Below are 21,549 nucleotides of genomic sequence, written 5' to 3'. Positions count from 1 at the left end.
GCACAAAAGCAAAGACCAAATGGCTTTGTCCAGGCACATCAAGAACCACAGAATCACAGAATATTCTTGAGTTGGAAGGGACCCGCAAGGATCATCGAGTTCAATTCCTGGCCATGCACAGACATCACAAGAATCACACCATGTGCCTGAGAGTATTGTCCAAATGCTTATTGAACTCTGTCAGGCTTGGGGCTGTGACCACGTTTTTGAGGAGCCTGTCCAGGAAACTGAATATCAGTTCTGTAGTCAAACACTGCCTTCCTCATGGGGCAAGCAAAATAGAAGATGGAGAAAGGAAAACAGGGCTTTACTGGAAGCTTCCTTGTGACACGTAATTAATTCTGTGGTGAAAGTTTGTAGTCTGTGCTTTTGGCTCAAACCAGCCTCAGTACAACTCATTTTAATAAACAAGTAACAGTACTTATTCGAAAGCATAAAATAAAAGTAAGTGGATCTAATGGAGTATATATTGCAGTGAGCTCCCACAGCCACTGTGTATCTCAATGCACTGTGAAATGGACTCTCTCCTGCAGTGGTGTCTGTGGGGTCCCAAATGTACCAGTGTTTTTGCGCATTTTAGGGAAGTCTGTCAAACATATGCTCAGATGTTGGCAGGAGTGGCAGAAGCAGAGCCTCGACAGCTTCTGTCTATTATTGCAATTGTTTGATCCCATCTCCGACTGTGAAGATCCAACACACGCCCAACCAAAATCTGTTTAACCTTGGGATTCACTCAGAATAAAAATTAAGCAAAAAAAAAAAAAAAAGGAAAAGCCGGGCTCAGGCGGTGCCTCTGCCCGGGCCCGCGGAAACGGCGCGGCCGGTGCCCCACACGCGTCCCGCCCGCGCAGAGCCGCGCGCGGCCGCTGGCCCTTTAACTGCCGGCGGGCGGCCCGTGCCGCCGCTGGCTGGGAGACCCCGCGCCTCCAGTGAGAGGTGAAACCAAGATGGCGGCCGGGCAGTGACTGAGGCGGAGCCGGGGCCGGAGGGAGCCGGGCTGGACGGGTCGCACCAGTCGCTGTCGCTCGTCCCCTCCCTCCGCAGGGCACAGCGTCCGTCTGCCGGCCAGCCGGCCGGGCCGCCGAGCGTCTGGAAGCGCGGCCACGTCGCAGGGCGCGCTGGGGAGTCGGGACTGAGCCGCCGCAGCACCGGGAGGAGGAGGAGGAGGAGGAGGAAGAAGAACATGGCGGCGGAGTCGAGCTGGGAGTGAAACAGCCGCCTGCGACCGGAGCCCATGGGGGAGACGGGGCGCTGAGCCCGGACGGTCGTTTACCCCGCCGCGGGCCGGGCAACGTCCGCAGGCCGCGGACAGCGCCGGCGGGAAGGAGGGCGGCTCCGCGGAGCCCCGCGCTGACGGACGGCGAGCGAGGGGCTTCGGGCCTGGGCAGCTGCTGCACAATAGAGCCAGGCTCCGGGCCGGGGCGAGCGGCCCCTCTCCCGCCTGCCTCCCCTCCTCTGCTTCCCTCTGGCCTCGCCAGGCCCCCGTCTGCTTTCCTCGGCAGGGTCCCGGACTCCAGGGCCGCTTGCCCCTGTCACTGCCCACCGGCCGCTGTCCGCCGCTGCTTCCACTCCCGTGGATCCACTTCTCCTCCGGGATCTCGTCTTCACCGCCTCTCCTGCCTGCCCTTCGCCCTGCAAAGAGCCTCCCTTCTCTCTGCGGCTCTGCCCTGCGTAGGCTTACTCGCCTTTTGTGCAGCGCCTGACTGTGCCTGGAGGAGCAGCTCCCCTTTCACATCTTCACCCCTTGTTCCCCCTCTTCCCTTGCGCACCCCAGTCCTCTGTTATCCTCGATAATGAGGATCCTGTTGGGGCACTGAAGAGAAGTAAGAAGAGCTTGCTTGGCGTGCCCGTGTGGGGCTGCTCCCTTCTTTCCCGCTCCCCTCCGCAGAGGGGTCCTGGCCCCCGACCAGCCTTCCGCTGCTCCAGCGACTGTGAGCCAGAGTGGTGGCTGCGGTGTGGCAGGCGGCAGGATGACGGACACCCGGCGGAGGGTGAAGGTTTACACGCTAAATGAGGACCGCCAGTGGGATGATCGAGGCACAGGGCATGTGTCCTCTTGCTACGTGGAGAGGCTCAAGGGCATGTCCCTGCTAGTCAGGGCAGAGAGTGATGGTAAGTGTGTATGGCTGAAGGTACAATCTTTCCTCGTCCTACCCAGAAAAGGAACTGGGTGTAGCTTTGGGTCTGTTGCCTTAATGTTTTGCTGGGTAATTCAAATGTTATTTCTAAAAGCAAGTAGGCACTAACCAGCGTTCATTTGTGTTAGGCCAAGTGAAAAAAACAGAAGGGTGCCATCAAGTGCGAGCATGGTAGACACTTAGTTCATACTGAATACACAGTGTTGCTTGCAAAATGCTTTCAGGTCTTGTTGTAAATCTTGTATGGGTTTGGCTATCTAGTGATCTATTATTAGATGCCCAATGTATTCCGTTTTCAAAACTGATCATTGTGATATATTCTTTCGTGGATGTTTCTGGAAACGATCCCCTCGTGAAAGTTGTTACAAACTGAGGTCTCGGTTTGTATTACATGTTTTTGAACGGTCCTTGGATGATTAACACCCTTCTTATCCCCCGCCTTTTTCTTTGGTAGGTTTTAGAATTATGTAAGACAGTCTATCAGCAGTTACCAAAGTACAGTTGTTACGGTAATAAAGACAATACAGTGGACAGAACAGCATTTTCAGAGATGCCTTTTTTTCTTCTTTTCTCTTAATGGAATGGGAGCTCTCAGTCCTTCAGCAGTTTTAGGTCTTCCTGTAAATAAATTTAAAATGATGCATTATCAACTTCCTTCACATTTTCTGGCAACATACGTCGATAGTGTAAGTTGATTAGTAGTATCTAGTCCTGTAGCTACATATTTGGATTAGTCTTCATTATTGGTTGAGTTCATGACTGCTATGATCAGAGTAGATTTTAAAATGTACACTTTGCAATATCAAGCTTGTACCATTTTGCTATTAAAGTTTGTCAGTGCACGACTTACTACTTTTTCGGCTGCGTAGCTACTGTATTTAGTGACTTGTAGATCTAGTTGTAGATTGTGACTGTCAACAGACCTTGTAATTTTATTTTTTAGGCTTTTTCATTGTAGGAACTAGGATGAAAAGCAACTTGAGAATAATTTTTACTATTTCAGAAAGTTGTGACAAACTGAACAATAATCTCTACAGGAGGGATCATAAACTGATATGGAGGAATGAGTCATCTGAGCAGGATTTTGATAATTGAGCTTCTGATAAGCACGAATCTCAGGGTCTTGTAGTTTTTTGATAATACTTTAAAAAGTTAAACTGATACTTGATTTTATTTATTTTACAGTGAGGAACTCATGCGTTTAAAGTTTGAGCAGCTTCATAGTATAAGAGAAAACATCCAAAACAGAAATAGACTTAGTTTACTTTCAACATGAGGGAAGGAATTATAAAGTTTATCACTAAGTTTTTAAGCTAATTTTTACACCATATTTTGTTGTAGATACTGTCCTGGCTGCCTACATGGCTGATGGGGTCATGTTTAAAAACTGTCATGTCTCCTATACATTAACAATATCTTGATTTTTTTTTCATTTTTTTTTAGAAAAGAAAGCAAAAGAACTGCAGTTCATAACCTGCTTGTGAAGAAATAGCCCATTCAAACTAAAATCCCTTTATTAACTTTTAGTGGAATATATATGCTTAAGACTGATTAGATCTTGAATTGAACCATTGTTACCAGCTTATTTGTTGTAAATGAACATCTGTAAGAAGGAAGATACAAATTGGTGTAAACCCAAAAATGAAGTCATTGCTTTGTGTTTGTATAGCTGAGGTACTCTAATCAAAGCCAGGACTGTCTCAGACTTGCTAATTGCACCTAATACACAGATGTGTGTTTGGTAGGATACACACATTAGACCTCTCTAAAACCACATGTATTTCAAAGTATTGAATAATATAGTTCTTAATATAGTAGGTAGTATCAGTCCTGGGTAAATGTGCACTCTATTAATAGGCTAGGTTTTTCTAACTTGCTTGTGTAAACACCTCATAAAATTTGATTTATATTTTATTTACTCCCAGTGTCTGTTTGTGGGCTAATTTTGAAGACAGTCATTTTTACATGAGCAAGTGATTTTGAAAAAGGTAACTCCAGACTTATGTTTTAGAAACTGTGCCATTTATGTGTTCCCTTCCATGTTTTTAACTAAACAAAGTAGTTGACTGTTATTTTTCTCTTTTTCCCAGTTATCAAAGACACACCAGTAGTAGGAACCTGGCCTATACACCATTTGCCTCCATGTTTCCATTGCGTTCTTGTATTGTCTTTCTTTGTCAGCTCCTCCTCCTTCCACAATGAAACTTCTTCCTTCCTGCATTTCTAAACCAGCTTTTCCTAGCCTTTGAGCTGAGCTTCATCCTGTGCACACTGGCATGTTCTTACTGACTTACTCCAGGAAGCTGACAGAATACCTCGGGATCAGCATGAAGGTGAAGGCTCCCTTTCTTGAGTAGGGGAGGTCGTGGGGATGTGAGCAGTAGTTTCTGCTGTGTATGGGAAATTCCTGCTCCTGTTGAAGGGCCAGTTTGGCTGTGCACAGAGCAACAACAGAATTAGCCGAGATTTGTTTGGCTGACTGAGTGAGCTAGCTCATAGTTCAATCTTTGGATTTTGCAGCCATGACTTGGTGTAATAGGCTGCTTTACAAGTGGTTGAGATTTTATGGCGTGGTCAGGGTGTTCGGATAAGGGAAATACAATCTGTATGCCTGGTCTAAGGTAAGCTGTCCTCTGGAGTTGAAGGAATAAGAACTGAATAAAAGGGTTTTTTAGTATATAGAAGTGGTTTTTTAACTTGTGTTGGTGGTGTTTTTTAACACCATCTTAAAAGAATTAAAGTAGATGAGTGATTTGTGTTACTCTCTGAGATGTCTAATGTTTCCAGGCACTAAACTGTAAGAGGCGTTGCTGGCAATTTGGAGTAATCAATTTTAGAACAGAAATACCATAAACTGCTGCCAGATTGGTTATATTATGCTTTGAAGTAGGAAAATGTAACTTTTTTCCACTTTATTAACTGCTAACTTTTTATTTAAAACCCTGAAAAGTTTCTCAGTGTGATTCCTAGTTGCAGTGTATTCTACTTGAATTGCAGTAGAGCAATTGTGAAATCTTTTCTTACAAATTGTCTCCTTCCATATGAGTTTCTCAGTGTCAAAAGCCTTTGATTTCTTACCCATTTCTCACATGGTATTTTAGGCTACTATGGCCTACCTCATTCTTAAAATGTCTATCTGCTTCTTGGTTTTTACTGCATGGTCTTAGATTGCCTTTTTTTGTGCTGAGCCCAAATGACTGAAGTGATCTCTAAATAAACTTTTCTATTGAACTACTTTGGGTTAATTTGAAGGCTTAAACCTTTAATTAAAACTTACTTGTCCTGTACCTAAACTTTCTGACGAGCCAAAGTGAACCCCTCCACTGGAGGCCGTGTTTGCCAGCTGTCTTAGGAACTATTTCACCTTTTTCATTCAGAAGTTGTAGTTTGCTGCTTCTGAAGTCTGTATGTTAATCACTTCTGCCACAGGGCAGACACCCATCCTGGCTGCTTCTTTAGTGTAGGCATCAGTAACTCTGTACTACTAGCAGAAGCTTAGACAAAATTTGTCTTAAGTGTATTTTACCTTGCTCAAGCTCAGTGAATTAATTTCATTTACTTATTTTTAGGAAAGCAACACAATACTTATCTTAGATCAAAATGAAAAAAACAGGGAGGAGGATGTATTATTCTGGTGGTTTTTTTTTTTTCTCCTGGTTATGCCCTTAATATTTAGTTTGACCATTCAGAAATGTGTTAGACTGAGGAGTAGTTTCTTGTAATGGAGAGCATGTTCTTGGACCTCCATTTGAGCTGTTTTCTGAGTTTCTGCGGGTTAGTTTCTGTGATTAAGTTGCAGCAGAACTGATTGCAGAACTTAAACTTCTGTGTGCATCTTGCAAAAAACAGCTCTTGCATTGAAATTTTCATTTAGCTGTAAACATGTTTATACCAGTGAGGGGTAATGAGCAGCACTATTTTTTTTATTTTTTTTTTTGAGGAAGAATCCACATAACAGTTTGATGGGACAGGAGCAGTGTTCCAGATCAACTGGTCTCCTCCATACGCACATATGTAAACAAGGCTGCAGATTTTCAGTTTAAGACTATGGGATTGGGATATTTGGTGTTTTCTAAATATAGTTGAAAATAGATGGAATATCTATAATCTCTTGAGCAAGTCGTTCCCTATACACACATTCCTTCCACAGCACAGAATGGTGTTTTTATACTAACAAACCTCCCAACTGTGCTGTATTACATTACAGTGGCAGATAACAGAATTCTGCAAATCGGTTTTTTTATTTATGGGTGGTTTCAGATGTTACCTTCTGGCGCCAATATCTTGCAGTTACGTTTATAAATTCATTCAGGGCTATAATTTAGAAGAATAACGAGATCTACATAATTTTGGAGTGTTTATTAAAAACATAACTTGCTTTAGGGTGGGTTTTCAGGTCTTACCTGACTTTGAATAGAGTCATTGGGTCAACAAAGATGAATTTTGTTGGTGTATTTTTAGAAAGTAGACTGAATAGTCTTAACAGTTTCTATGATAGTGCCTACAAAATACAGAGAAAAATGTGTACATAGAAAGTAATTGCTTGTGACAGAAGCATCTGAGACTGCATTTAGAAATCAATACTGATAATGACTTTGAATGGAAAAGAAGTTTATTTGTGGTATGTTAGATTTCTATAACCTTTTTGCTAAAGAATATATCTCTGTTTCAGACATCTGTTACTGCTGCCTGGTTTCCAGATGCAAGTAACAGAGACCTAAGGCTGCCTCATACCAGGAAGGGGCCTGATCCTGTAAAACTTAGTGTATGAAAATACACTCACTGAAACAACTAGTGGAGTAGTCACTGATTTGGAGTTGTTGAACCCTTTTTGTGGAACATATTGCACAAATGGAGCATTGTATTCTTCAGAAGGATGGATTTAGAGCAGTTATTAGTTACAGAGCACAGTTTATCTTTCAGTATGTGTCTATCTTCAGATTAGTATTTTTCTGTTGTCTGGAATGGTGAGGAATAATGTTGAATCATGTGGTAATGAGAAGCAAATCAAGCCTTATAAGGCTTGATTTGGCTTTCCCACAAGTGTCAGGTTCAGTAGAGAAGAAGAAATGCTCTTTGGTGACAAGTCTAGTAAAGAAGTTATTCTCTAGTGTCTGCTTCTGGTTCAGAAGATTAAATGTCTGCATTCAGTTGTGTTCAAATTTTTTTTAAATAGTATTTTGTCAAACATGGCATTCAAGTTACGTATGATACTCTGCTAATTTTGGGATTTCTGTGTCTGTAGGTCTGTGTTCAGCAGTTAAAATACAATGTTGAAATTATCAATTACTTTTGATTCTTTGAAGATTCTAATTCATACTTGCTGATATTAAATCTTTCTAGACAGGAAGGACTTTGTAGAAGGTAGTTAGCCAAGTTAATAGCACAAAATAATATTCTGAAACTTCATGGAGTAGAGGCTGGACTTTGAAAGCAAGACTGAAGTGAAATACTGTCTGTAGCTGATGATCATAATGGAAAAAGGTTTTGCTGGTTCATTAGGCAAACCCAAAATTCAAAGCTTGAGACTATGACCAAAGTATGAGCAGTTTATTGGATTTCATCAGTAAAGCTCATCTTAAATGTTTTCCTTCTCTGTCCCGCTCTATGGTTTGTGATTACTTTTTTGTTTAGTTTTGCTGTTACACTTAAGTAAGTAAACTGCTTACTTACAGGTAAGTAAGGTTAGATGCAGGTTAGAAAACTGGAAAAACTCTCAAAAAAAGAAAGGGTAGTATATTTGGATTTGAGGTGAGAGCTTTTCTGTTGTCTTTGTTTTCCCTTGAAGGGTATTTATTTAAGTTTTGTTGTTGTATAGTATCTGAGTTTGTAGTTGAGACAAGCTGATAGCTTCTCAAACCAACTTTGTTAGTGAAGGCTGCTTCTTGTAGAACAAAAGACTTAGAAATGAGGAACAAACAGCCTTCACTGGTAAGTTAATTATAACAAAAATTAATTTTACTTGATTATCACATGCATGGGAAGCTAATGAATGTAATAATATTTTGGTAAAGCTTTTAAATTCATGAAGTAATAACCTTTCTTACAGACAACAAAATATTCTGATATTTATGTAATTCTTTAATGATACACCACTCTTACAGCAAGTGAAGTTCTGTGATCTGGTTCTTCAGTCTCTTCCCTCACTTCCCCCAGCTGAACATCTTCATCAGTGCAGTAGACAGAGGGCTCAAGTGCACCCTGAGCAGTTTTGCAGGTGACACCAAGCTGAAATGGTGCAGTTGACATGCTGGAGGGACAGGATGCCATCTAGAGGGATCTGGACAAGCTCGGGACGTGGGCCTGTGTGAACCTCATGAGGTGCAACCCATGGTCAGGGCAACCCATGGTATCAGTCCAGATGGGAGATGAACAGATCAAGAGCAGCCCTGGCAAGAAGGACTTGGGGGGGTGCTGGTGAGTGGGAGGCTGTCCGTGAGCTGCCCGTGTCGCTCACAGCCAGTCGTGTCCTGGGCTGCATCAGGGGAGCAGGTCAGGGGAGGGGGTTCTGCCCCTCTACTTCCCTCTGCTGAGACCCCACCTGGAGTGCTGTGTTCAGCTGTGGAGTCTGCAGCACAGGAAAGACTGGGTCCAGAGGAGGGCCACAGAAATGGTCAGAAGGGTGGCACACCTCTCCTATGAGGCAAGACTGAGAGAGCTTGGGTCTTTCAGCTTGGAGAAGGTTCAGGGGAAATCTTATTACAGCCCTTCAGTGTTTAAAGGAGGCTTTAAAAAAGATGTGGACAGACTTTGTAATAGGACCTGTAGACACAGGACAAGAGGTAGTGGTTTTAAACTAAAAGAGAGTAGATTTAGACTATATGAAAGAAAGAAATTCTTTGCTGTGAGCAGTGAAATACTGGCACAGGTTGCCCAGAGAGGTGGTAGATGCCTCATCCCTGGAATCATTCAAGGTCAGGGCAACATGATCTACTTGAAGATATCCCTGCTTATTGCAATGGGGATTGGACTAGGTGGCCTTTAAAGGTCCCTTCCAATCCAAATCATTGTATGATTCTGTGATCTTCTATTAGTCAGTAGCAATTCTTCAGCAAGGGAGTGTGGAGGGTTTTTTTGTAACAGTAACCTGTTGGATTAAGGATGGTGATACCTCTTTTGCAGACTTTGGTTTGGGATATTTCTTGCTGTGGATTTTATATTTCATATACTCCTCCGATAGTGAAAACTGGCCAGCCTTTGTTGATTCTGTTGTGGCATTTGAAAGTACGGGTTTAATTTCCAAGTATGTGTTTCAAATCCAAATGGTTTGTTCGTCTTCAAGTTCTCAGGTTTTCATTTGAGGTGGTAGAAGCATTTTAGTTTTTCTTTACTGTAGCTTTTGTGAGAATATGTGGCAAATATTCTAGTATTATGATTACCTTAGAACTATAACCATGAAACTGAGAAGTTGATACTTCAAGTTTGGACTCTTCTTAAGGAATAAATTTAAATAGGTAAGTGAATGGAGAAGTGCCGCTTAAAAGGGGTACTTGCAGCCTTATGTTTTAATTATAAGACTGACTGTGCAAGTTAACTTATCAATATTTCTTCATGTATGCTTAGTGCAGCTCTGCAGATACGTAAATTTAAGTCATGTAAAGGGTTAGTGCAGCTGAGCAGCAAGGTGGATGGGAGAAGTGTTTGGACCAAGAAAAAAGGCGTTTTAAGGGTTGTTTTCACTGAGATCACCCCTTCACATCATCTAAATTGACATGTTGATGTCAACGCTTATGTAAAAAGAAGGGAAAAAAGACAGATGTGAGAATGGAATTGCTCTTCTATGTCTTAAATAAGTATAAGCTGCTGTGAAACCATTGTTCCTAAGTTTATCATGTGTGAAGTTTTTTAGTGTTGGCAGTCACAGTGATTGCCACTCCAAGCATTATTTTCTAGGTAAGTTTCCCGGGTAGAAAGAGAGTTTTAGCTAACCTTTACAAACAAATACCAGATGATTACAAATTTCACATGGAACAACCACGGGTATTCTGTGGAAAGCAGTTGTGATGTTTTTGGTGTACTGAGTTTTTGCAGACTTTGTAATCTCTAAAAATTTTTTCGTGGAAGTCATTACTCAGAATAAGAACGAGGTTTAAAATTCAGTCCTCAGAGCACTCTTAATTGTTCTGAACTATGTGAACAATATCTTTGAGGGATGGATGAAATATAAAGCTCAAGAACAGGGGTTAACAGGCTTATTGTTGGGAGGAAAGGTGTTAATAACCTGCTCAGGGAAAGAATGATCAGAAAGTTCATGTGGAGATTAAAATTTTAGTAAATGTAAGTGTACACATGTAAATAAGTGGAACTTTTTATTTTCTAGGCTCTCTTCTTTTGGAGTCCAAAATTAATCCGAACACTGCATACCAGAAGCAACAGGTAAACATACTTTTCTTTTCCTCTTGCTTAAAGGCAGGTTCTTTAGCAATACAATCAACAGTCTTGCAATACAGTAATTTTTTTTCCTCTATTGCAAATCGTATTTTATGTTCTTGTACCAAAAATAGGAGGCAAAGTAGTTTGCACCATTTTTGTGCATTTCATGATTCATTTGTTATTTCTCTGCATTTTTTGTGAAGTTTATGGATAATTTGCACTCTGTTTTGCATCAGAAATTGCTCTGGCAGAGACAGGTAAAACATAATTGTGAAAATCACGAAGTAGCTGAAGTTCCTGAGGTTTACAGTATCTGAAACTTAATATCATCTGGCTGTTTTTCTTCTTTATGCTTCAGATGCTACAACTTTCAATGTAGTTTTATTCACGAGAAGACTAGAAGGCTTTAAAGCTATTTACATGTTAACGTGTGTTTTCTTGGAATGTGAATATGGGTTAATACTGCTTCAAAGCATTCTGTAGAAATAAAAAGCTGATCAGCTCAGACTTGCTAAAATCTTGTCAAGTACAGTTAATGTATTAAAACACTCTGCTTTAACAGTTTATTGCAGGCATAAACATGCTGTTGTTTTGCTCACTGGCAGTCCCGATGGTTGTGTGGCTGCAGCTGTTCGTGGGATTGTGTGTTGAACTGAATGGGGACAATCAATATGGGCTAAAAATATCCTTCCTTGAAAAACTTAACCTGTATCTGTCTCTTGATATAATTCATCATGTGCCATATAAACAAACTGTACTGAACAACTGATAAGGCCAATGTGGATTTGAAGAGTCAATTCCAGCAAAAATGCTAAACAGACGTAAGATTTAGCTATAATCCTGACTAGCTTGAGGTCATGGTTCTATGATACAGTAACTTGAGCTTTAGGACTCCTTAAGTGACACTGAATATTTCACACCTTTATGGCATAAAGTGCTGATCTAGTGTAAACTTGCTTTGCTGGCTTAAATCTGTTCAAAGAGCATTGAGGGGTGAGCTTTGTATCAATAGGCTTTATGCCAGATCAGACACAAAACTTACTTCAAGTCGACAGAAAATTGTGAGATTGGTGCAAACCACCACACGTACCTACCTGTCATTGTAACAGCATTTGCTACTCTGGGTCAGATGTGTTGTAGTCTAGCACTGCACAAATCAATACTGGCTGTTGTGTGAAAACATGGTTAGAGAAATAAAAATATTAAATACGAATCTGTCCCGTTAGAACAGCCCTACATTTTCTGTGCTGGAGAAGAAAGAGTGCTGTTCTTAAAGTTTTCAAATGCTGCATAGACAGAAATTTATAATTGCAGGTGGATTGTTCATATTATTTAAGCAAAGCAATATCTAATATAGATTGAATGTAGGACTCCACTCTGAGCCTTAGAAATGCCAAATGTTTCTTAGTGTGTATATTAAATCTGCTTTGTAGCCTGTTATTTTTCATGTGAGGTCTATTATCCATTCCCTGAGCAAAATGCAAGTTCAGAGTTTAAACCTTAGCAGCTGAAAGGAGGAGTAGCTTCTAGAACTCTGAACTACCTAAACTCAGGAAACCACATGAAAATCAATTTGGTACTCCAAATCCCTCTTCAAAAACTGGTAACTCTCTGTTGGCAGAAGTTTCAAGCCACCTTACACAGATCCATTTGTGGAACTGAGATTGAAGAGTGCATGAGATCTTTCTTTCTAACTGCAGGAGGCCACTTATGTCGCCTCATGTACTGGTGAGGTTGCAGCCTGAGACAGAAGACTTGCTTTTGAGTTTGCCTGCAATTGTTAGTTGTGCTTACAAAATTTCAAGAATGTAAGACTTAAAACTTCAAAATAACTGTCTGGTGTTATGGTCTTACTAGGCTTTTATCATAGAATTTTGTTGTGAGGGTGAACCTCCATTCCATTTTAGGGGGTACTTAGCAGTATGTCTGTTTTTACTGTAACATACTCAGCACGTGGCTTGTGGGCACTTCAGATATCTAATGGAATTAGTGGATGAGTTCTGACTTTGTTTCTTTTTACAAGCTTCATGTCAACCCAAACAGTCTTTTATTGGACCAACTGAAATGTGTGATTGCAAGGAAGGAGAGACAATGTGTGGTAACTTGCAGAAACTTGCTGTGCCGGTTGCTTTGGATCCTTCTACAAAAGCCTTATAGATACCTTTGTGATAAACAGTGAAGTTCTTCCACTGGTGACAGAACCTTCTACCTATGCTGCACTATTAGTGCCAGTGTGAAACAGATGGTCTCATTAATTGTTGATATCGCAAATTACACAATCTCATGGTATACACATGTGCATTTTAGTAACTGCACAGCTTAGATAATTATTTATCAAAATAATAGTGTGAAGACCTGAGGACAAGTTTGCCTTGCTGCCTCTGTTCTTGATGTGTAAAACATCCATGGAAATTAAAAACAAACAAAAAACCCTAACCAAAAAAACAAAACAGCAAACCAAACAGAAAACCCCCAAAACCAACAAAAGCTATACCTTCTTAACCTTAGCTTCTAGTGTAATTTTGTCTGGTTTATATTTCTTGGTGTTTAGGATTGAAAGCAATGATTGCCCCTTTATGGTGGTAAAAACAACTGTCTGCCTTTCCTTTAGGAGACAGAGAGTACTTTGGGAGATCTTGAGTCCTGCTCAGGGACTCATTTATCATACATCAACCTGAGACATACTTCAGCTTGCATGGTCTAGTTTCCAGTCTTCCCAGACTTATCTGCCATCTGGAGGTTTGAAATAATTCCTTAAAGCATGGAACACATAGACAGTCTTTTAACTACCCTTTCACTAGTCAAATAAATTAGTCTTTGTCACAATGAAGAGTCATTTTCTGCTGTGTGTTCAAAAAGAAAGATATGTCTATATATCTGATTCTGCAACATAGAGTTGCTACTAGTGGAAGTTTCTGGATGCTCTGAACCATGTACTTCTTGGTAAACTCATCATTACTTATACTAGAAGTAGAAGAAAGGAACCCATATGAGGAAAACAAGCTAGAAAGAAAATGACTTGAGAAACTAATGTCCTGTGACTCAGAAAAAGGACTTAATATTTCTTATGTTAAGGTACTGTTTGTAGGCAAAAACTTCTTCAGGAAAAGCAAAATGTGCATCAGTACAGCCACTTGGATGCCTGACTTGTATTCTTGTTTATAGCTATATGTTGTGTTGGTATTCTTATTTTAAAATGTTAGATAATGGTCCTATAACTTTGCCATGGAATATACTGGATTTAATTACTGGGTAAGTAGTAGCACACAACTTGAAAACAAATTTTGTTTAGTAAGTGAAATTTAATTATACAATGCATTGTTGGGTCACACATGGAATACTTGGTTTTCCTCTTCTGTTTTTGATTGTTTTCTTAATATCCTAGTAAAGGTAGAAGGTATTTTAATTGTGGGGTATTTTTGTGGAGACATTGAAGTTTCAGAATGCTAGTGACAGATGCTGTTCTTAAGCAAGTGATCCTTATTCAGAAAACAAATTGCAGTAGTATATTAGGAGAACACACCTCCTCCTACGCAACCCTAAAGGAGAAAAAAAATATTTACGTAGCATTTATCTAGGGAGAAAACTCGGGTATACACTTCTCAATATACTTTGGCAATGCTTTAACAATAGAACAATAAAGACTTATATCCTCAGCTGTACTTGAGATACATCCATGGACATCCTGTAACTGAATGATGAAGTATGTATTGCATCCCTTTTTATGCCTGAAACAAGGAAGACTTGAGTTGCTTACAGCTTCCTGCTACAGAGTCTTGCTTCTGCACTAGAAGAGTCATGCCCCTTGCTTTTGCAACCTCTTTTTCAGTTCCTCATGAGAATACAAAGCTTAAAACTCATTGAGAGTACCATGTAATAGCTATGTAACTTGATTGAAGGTAGTCATCCTTAAGTGATGGAGAGCAGGCTTATTAATAAAGAAGCCAAACTTTGAAAAGATCCAGAAAGGCACTGGCAGAATGCTCAGAGAAGATGTACTTCCTATCTTTGTTGTCACGACAAACAAGCCAACAGTGAAACTATTTCAATAAAATTTGTGCCTATTATAGCCAGCTTAGTAAGGAAAAATATGTGGCTTTGTGGGCTGAGGGGATAAACAAGGGGATAGGTTGCTCTTGGGTTTTGGCTGGGCCAGTTCATCTGTTTTAAATTAACATGTTTCTTTTCCTTTGTGTCTGTTTTCATGTGTAATCTGATTTTTCTGCTGTTGCTTGGTATGGTTATTAGGCCATCGAGTCAAGGTTCTGTTACAGAACTGATAAATTGATTTTATTCCTCGCGATTCACGGGAATGCAGCTGTGAAATCACTGAAAAGTCACGTGTGACTGTTGAGCTTTCATGGAAGCTAGCAGAACACAGTCTGAATATGAGTGTAGTCCAGTTTCAGGGATATATTGAGAGCACATCTAGATAACCAGGTTCCAGGTGAGGAAATGCATAAAATCAAAGGCAGAATTGAAACTTTATATTACATTACTTGAGTGACTTTTTTAGCCTGAAGATTCTGCCACGACCTACCGCAGTAACTATATATTTACCTTAAAAAACCTGGGTAGTGCCAGTCGTTTATTTCTTAAACAGAAGCCTGCTTATGAAATTGTACTTTTGATTGTAAATATTTACATAGCAAGATGTTGAAAGGTGGCTTTGCATGTCCAGGAAAGTGTCTGTGACTGTAAACAGTATAAGTGCCTAGATAAGAAACTAGCAGTCAGGCAGTCCGAGAGGGGGAGAAACAGCCTTACTGTGTTGAACTTTCAGTGTGGGCCAGGAAAGCGTCATAGACCTGAATCATTTGAGGGCTAGTAGGAAAAAATTCATTTGCTTTTTAAGACTGAAAGCAGGAATTTATGAAAGACCTGTCTAATGTAGGGGGTTACTACTTCTTGAGTGTAACCTAAATCTTATAGGTGTGTCAAAAGAAAGTTTTGGAGCTACAGAGGAGACCGGTGTTCTCCCTGGACATGAACAGCAGTGAGAGTTCATGGTCAAACAGTAACAGTTCTGTTAATTTTATCACATTAGGAAAGAAATCTTAGTTTTACAGCAGAATGAAATCCTGAGTACTAGTTGGTCTGAAATTCTTCACTATGAAATCCCAGGGCTTGCTTTGGAGACCATGTGAATGCTGTATAACACACCTGCTAATCAGCCTTCTAATTGTTAAATAAAACTGATTTAATGTGTAATAAACATGTGACTTCTAGTGACTGTTATGGCGAGAACTTTAGACTGACAGTGTGTATTCAACAACTTTTTACGCTTGAGGAAAGTTAAGAAGCCTTTTGGCAATAGTTTCAAAAAATGAGAAGTCAGAGGGTAGATTTCTTTTAAGTACAATTGCCACTGCCTCCTGGCTTGAACTCTTGCAGTAGTATGTTTGAAGGTTAGCTCCTCTAGGCATGAAGTCTCAAATAAAACTGTAGCACACAGTAGTACTTCCTTGAAAACCTCTAACTTACCAGAATGTGCTTCGTGTGGGCTTGATGCAGCCAGAAGTGAGAGAAGCAGCACAGAAATCTCCAATTGCGTTCTGAATTGTTGCCTCAGGCTGTGTCCTTATAAGGATTAGAGTGTACAAAGTTACCCTCCATTGATAAAAATGATTAATACCTCTATGGGAACATTAAATACACAGGTTTCCTAAAAAGAGGCCGTGCTTAAAACTTCTGGTTACGTTTAAAAATTCCTGACTTCATCTGTGCAGTCATAATGTGAACACTAATATGAAAGAAGACAAATTTACATAAATGCTCTTGGGGAGACCAGCAGATTTTGTATGGGCTAAGATGGGGATGACACATCCAACTGGCACTACCGTCAAAATACTGTCTTGAAAAGCAGCAAATGATTTTCAAGCTTGAGATAAGATTGTGAACTCCACATAAATAGCTCCTGATTATCATCCTATTTAAAAAAGATCTTGCCAAGAACTGTGGCGCATCTTGAAAAAAGTGAGGAGCTAGGATGCTGGAATTCTTGCACTCAGTATAAAAGCCTACAATGATAAAACATCTGTCCATGTTTATGACAATTCACACAACTGTGATTTAATACTGCAGTTTCACATTCAAATTGTGTTTAATGATGAGCTAGATAAGAACAAATTTTACATGTTTTAATCATACCATCCAGTTTCTTGTGTAGAGGCTAACATTTGGTATGTAATGCAAAAAACAAAGGACATATTTTTGATCAAACTGAGCCAGAACTTGCATGAATCATATAAAATTGAAGATTTTTATGCTCATCAAGGCGTAATATGCAAGACTCATCTCCTTACCTCTCTAACCAGTAGCTACTATTACTAAGCATATTCGTCCACGCTCCTGTTTTCTCTTGAAATGGAGAAGCCATTCTTAAGAAATTTCAGTTGCTTTCTGGAGTTAAAGGAAGTAATGTTTGATATTTGAAAGCGACAGATAGTCTTATTCCATAGCTGAGAGATCCAGAGTAGTTAGTGGGTTCAAATCATACTGAGGAGATTTTAGATCAAGCACATAGATTTTATTCTTAAAACAAGCAGAAGCAATACTATTATTCATACATTTTTTTATCTCTACATTTAGAATTTCCTTTAATCATTTCTTCATGCACGTCTAAGTCTTGTGCTGCTCTTCTTTTTGATGATTATAAGCTTTGTAGGATTAACAAAATGAAATTACATTCATAACTGTCTGCATTTAATAGTGAATTTAAACTTTGACAGAACTGTGTATTATGTGACAGAGCGAAATGCTTTTGTCACTCTGTTTCATGTTCTCTTTTTAAAAAACCTTTCAGGCAAGAAAGGTTGTACAAACAAATACTGTTTCCCAAAGATCAGAGAGTAGCAATTGGTAGATTTCTGTTGAGTAACTGATAATAATCTATAATATGAAACACTTGTGTGATAAGACAACAGAAAAGTTAATATTGTTAATGTTGGCAATTGGAAAATGCTTTTCTGATATTAGTAAATTAAATTATTGCTCTGTTGCTCAAATAATTTCTTTCAGCGGTTTTTTGTTTTGTTTTCCAAAGAAGTAGTAAATTTAAAAAATCAGAATGTGTAGAGGTGTGAACTTCCGTGTTTAGCAGTAGGTGATCTTGTTTAACAAGAGCAATTGCTGTACATCTGTGACTGTAGTTTTCAAAAGTAGGTTTTAAAAGTAATCATTTCGCTATTGGTTAGTCATTTTCTTTATCAAGAAGAAAATGTATTTTGATCTTCTTTTGGAAAATGGCTTGCTTAGAAATCTAACCACTTTGACTTAAGTGGAGTAAAATTCGATGGGAAAGTTGCAAGTTCTGCTAGGATCTACTTAAAATGTGGTGTTAGGGTTAGTTGAGTTTTTTGATTTTTAATTAAATAAGCACTACACAGTGTGGAGCTAATGAGACAATGGCCTTGAAAATTACTGCAGTATGAATACTAATTGAAGAGAATAATGTATTAGAATTTGAACCTGATACCTACAATGAATACTGCAGTAAGATGCATACTGTTTTTAACAGATGGTAAACAAAAAAATTTTGGGTTTTGACCTTCACTTTTTAGATTTTTGTAAAGTTATTTTTCTTGCTCTGTAGCAGCCAGCAGTACCAAGTGCTGTCAATCTGTTATTACCAGAGTATTTGCACCATGACCTTGTAGAGAATAAGCTGTTAATTATGATTTTTTTTCTTCCTTTTGTATTTTGGAGGTGGTCTTCCTAAATCCCTTTCTTCTGTGTACCACCTCTTCCTCAACCATTTGGAAAAGGAAAAGGTAAACTATTTGCCATTTACAAGGTAAAAGCCATTAGTGCCTCTGAAGCAGTATAGCTGCTCTGGTAATGGCAAATTGATTATATTGTATTGCTTGATAATCCTAATGGATCTAGCTGATGGCACTATTTAGATTATAGTTTAGTTTAAGGAGTTTTCTAGTAAGTGCATAACAAAATCTAAGTCTAAGATTTCTCTTTATCCTCAATGTTCATTTTAGTATTTGAAGCAAATTAAATCTAATTAATAAACTGTATTAAACTTTATAAATGCTTTGCAACTTACAGTGCTTTTGCAAATATTTAAAATTAATTTCTTTAGGAATAATCACTGTAAGCAAAAGCTATACTTAATGAAATAAAAATCCTTTATTTTATGTTCCCATTGAAATACAAGTAGAAAAATCCTCATGTCCCTTGTCCTAGTGAGTTTGGCATTTAGCTGACATAACACAGTTTCATGGAGCTATATATATTTACTGTGGCTATATTTTAGCTGTTATAGGAAGACAAAAAGACTTTAAATAAAACTTGATTCAGGATGTGTAAATAATGCCGATTTTATTTTCTGCTTTTAATTTTATTTATTAATTTATTTGTATTTTTTATTTAGTTATTCTGAGAGTTACTTAGCAGACTTAGCTACTTCATCAAATGCCTTATCAGTGTGTGACATTGCTGTTTGCAGCATCAGCTGCCACTTTCATATATTGGATTTGCATGCAGTATGAGGGCTCTGATAAACTCTTGTAGATGAGAGCTGAAGTGTCTGGGTAGTACATATAGCTAAGCACGGCTTCAATTAATTTCTAGAAATCTAGGGCAAAACTTCCTTCCAGAATTGTGGTTTGGAATAAGTAAAGCTCCTGTGTGTGGCTCTGTAAAGGTGTGCATACTCTCAGGGAGTTAACTGTGCTTATTCAGGTTTCTGTTCTTTAAAGCTTGTAGCCCTCTTGGGGCTGCCTTTTAAGCAACTGTTCTGTGCATTAGCACAGTGTCTTCTGGGGCCTATAAAAATGGGAAAAAAAGATTGTAACTTTGATCCTAAAGAGGAAGTGCAGTTTTATGTGATCCAATTGAAACATTTTTAAAAAAAACCCAAACATAAAAGCCACAAACCCCGTTGCTGTTGTTATTGTATTTTATCAGAGGGTGCATTGAGGTAGAAGTGCGTATTCTGGATCAACCTTTTTGAGATTTACAGTATTGTGGTCACGTGAAATAAGAAATAAGACTTCAGTATCTTTCTGAAACTTCTTTGTTCTGATTTATGCAGCAATCTTTTTAATCCTAAGAATCTTAGAACATATAAACATTTTAAAAAGTATGATGATTACGTTTGTGTTGTAATACTGTCCTGTCAGAATTAGGTCTCGGCCTGTTTTTATTTTAAAATTTTATTCTTTAAACACTGAAATACATTGCCTGAAAATACTTCTCTTCTCTTTAAAGGATACCTTGATTGTGTGGTCTGAAGCTGAAAATTATGATTTGGCACTTAGCTTTCAAGAAAAAGCAGGATGTGATGAAATATGGGAAAAAATATGTCAGGTAAGTTTGATAAATGTAAGATTGAGACGACCTAATTCATCCTAATGTTTGTGTTCAGACTTTTTAGGCTGTTCTAAGAGATGAATCTGAACACAGTAGATAGTAAAAACTGTTGTTTTAGCCACCTCTCCCAGATTTTGCATTTTTGAATTTGAACACTTTCTCCTTCCTCTGGAAATTTAATACAAACTTAATCTATGTTTTGGGTATTCTTTTAGAGCATTTTCAGGTTTTATTGCTTAACATAACTCTTCATCTCTGTTATCACCCAAGGAAGTGTAACTCTGAAAAAGTTTCATAACAATTAATGCCATAATTAACTTTTTCCAAGTTGGCCAAAAGGGAAAAGATTACCTATCAAAGCTGTATTGTAGAGAGAAGAATGTATGTGAGTTCTTTGTGAATTTATAATATATTTCTTATTAAATATATACCCTAATGTATTATTTTATATATGGTATATATAATAAAACAGTATCTTATTTACATTTCTCTTTCTAAATTTCTCATTCTTCTGTTTCAGGTGAGGGGAATATTGAGTGCCTCTCAGAACTTTTTCCATGTAAATGTTTCCAGGCTATGAAAGATTGATGTGATAGTTGAAGTTGGAGATAGCTCTATCCCTATGTTATCACCTTAAAGATACAGCTTTAAGAAATCAAACAATTTATATGTAGCATGTATATATTTTAACATATGTTTTACCACTGAGATCAGATGACTGTATAGTCAGTGCATCAGTATTGCTTGTGGATAATATTTGGTCAGGTATTAACTGTTGACCAATACCTAAAAGAGTTTAATCAGTACATTCACTGCTGTTAGTTCACTTTGTCAGTTCTTATTTGGGTTTTTTCTTCCATTCCAAACATTACAACTTTTCTTAATTCTCTGCTACATTATGTGGGACTTCTCTAAAGTAGTCTAAATTGCTCTCTGTGTGCTGTTTCTGTTCTTAACAAACCTCTAGCTTTCTCCACTCTGTCTTTTGGAATTCATTCTCACTGATTTCAGAAGTAAAGCAGAAAAAATCTGGTTTTGTAGTGGCATGTGTCTAGATTATTCCTTTTTTTAGGAATGAGTATTTTCAGTAGTTTACCACTTAAATAAATAAGTAGAGAAACTTATGTAAATAAGTACAGAAACATTTCCAGGAACCTTAGCAGTCAATGGACTGAAAGTTGGGGACAGAAACAAAATGGGGAGAAGGGGAAGTTGTGTTCTTGGGAAACACCCAGATAAGAAGCCCAACTTCCTCACCCTCATATAAAGATCTAATATTTCTATAGGAAACCAGTGTCTTTACATCCTGTTTTGAGACCACGCTATTGTATTTGTGTCTGGTGTACTTTATAGATCTTAAGCTTTCTCAATCATGAAAACTTCTTCTAAAAGGAAAACTTTGATACCATTTATAGTGAAAGTGGTTGCTGATGTATAAGCAGAACAATATGTGGTTTTTAACAGTGTTTTGGATTTTAATCTAAGTATAGGCTTGCTGTTACAAATGAAGTATTATTTCTCCCAGGGATTTTTTTGCCAATTTTCAGGATGAAAAAGAACACTGTCTTCTACTGCTCTGCACAGCAGTGCCTTTCTGAATTTGACACATCAGACTCCAAGCAGATGCTAAAATTAAGATGTCATTAACGATCATACGCTCTGGTGCCCAAGCATCTGTCAGTTTTTTTCACTAATTTGTACTTTCCACATTTCC

At 38.7% G+C, this 21,549-nt stretch overlaps 1 protein-coding gene across 1 annotated transcript in view; it reads left to right on the top strand.

Annotated features, from left to right (window-relative positions):
• The first annotated feature begins 1,166 nt into the window (after positions 1-1,166).
• The window catches only part of PPP4R3A (protein phosphatase 4 regulatory subunit 3A), a 45,464-nt gene continuing 25,081 nt past the window's right edge, over positions 1,167-21,549 (top strand). The window contains exons 1-3 of the mRNA XM_032691096.1: positions 1,167-2,112; positions 10,459-10,514; positions 19,734-19,832. Coding sequence (XP_032546987.1) covers positions 1,971-2,112; positions 10,459-10,514; positions 19,734-19,832 — 297 coding nt within the window. The 5' untranslated portion in view covers positions 1,167-1,970. The remainder of the gene's footprint in view (positions 2,113-10,458; positions 10,515-19,733; positions 19,833-21,549) is intronic.

The sequence above is a fragment of the Chiroxiphia lanceolata genome, chromosome 6, assembly GCF_009829145.1.
Source record: "Chiroxiphia lanceolata isolate bChiLan1 chromosome 6, bChiLan1.pri, whole genome shotgun sequence".
NCBI lineage: Eukaryota > Metazoa > Chordata > Aves > Passeriformes > Pipridae > Chiroxiphia > Chiroxiphia lanceolata.
Note: the sequence above shows the minus strand (reverse complement) of the source record. Positions and strands in the feature narration are given on the sequence as shown.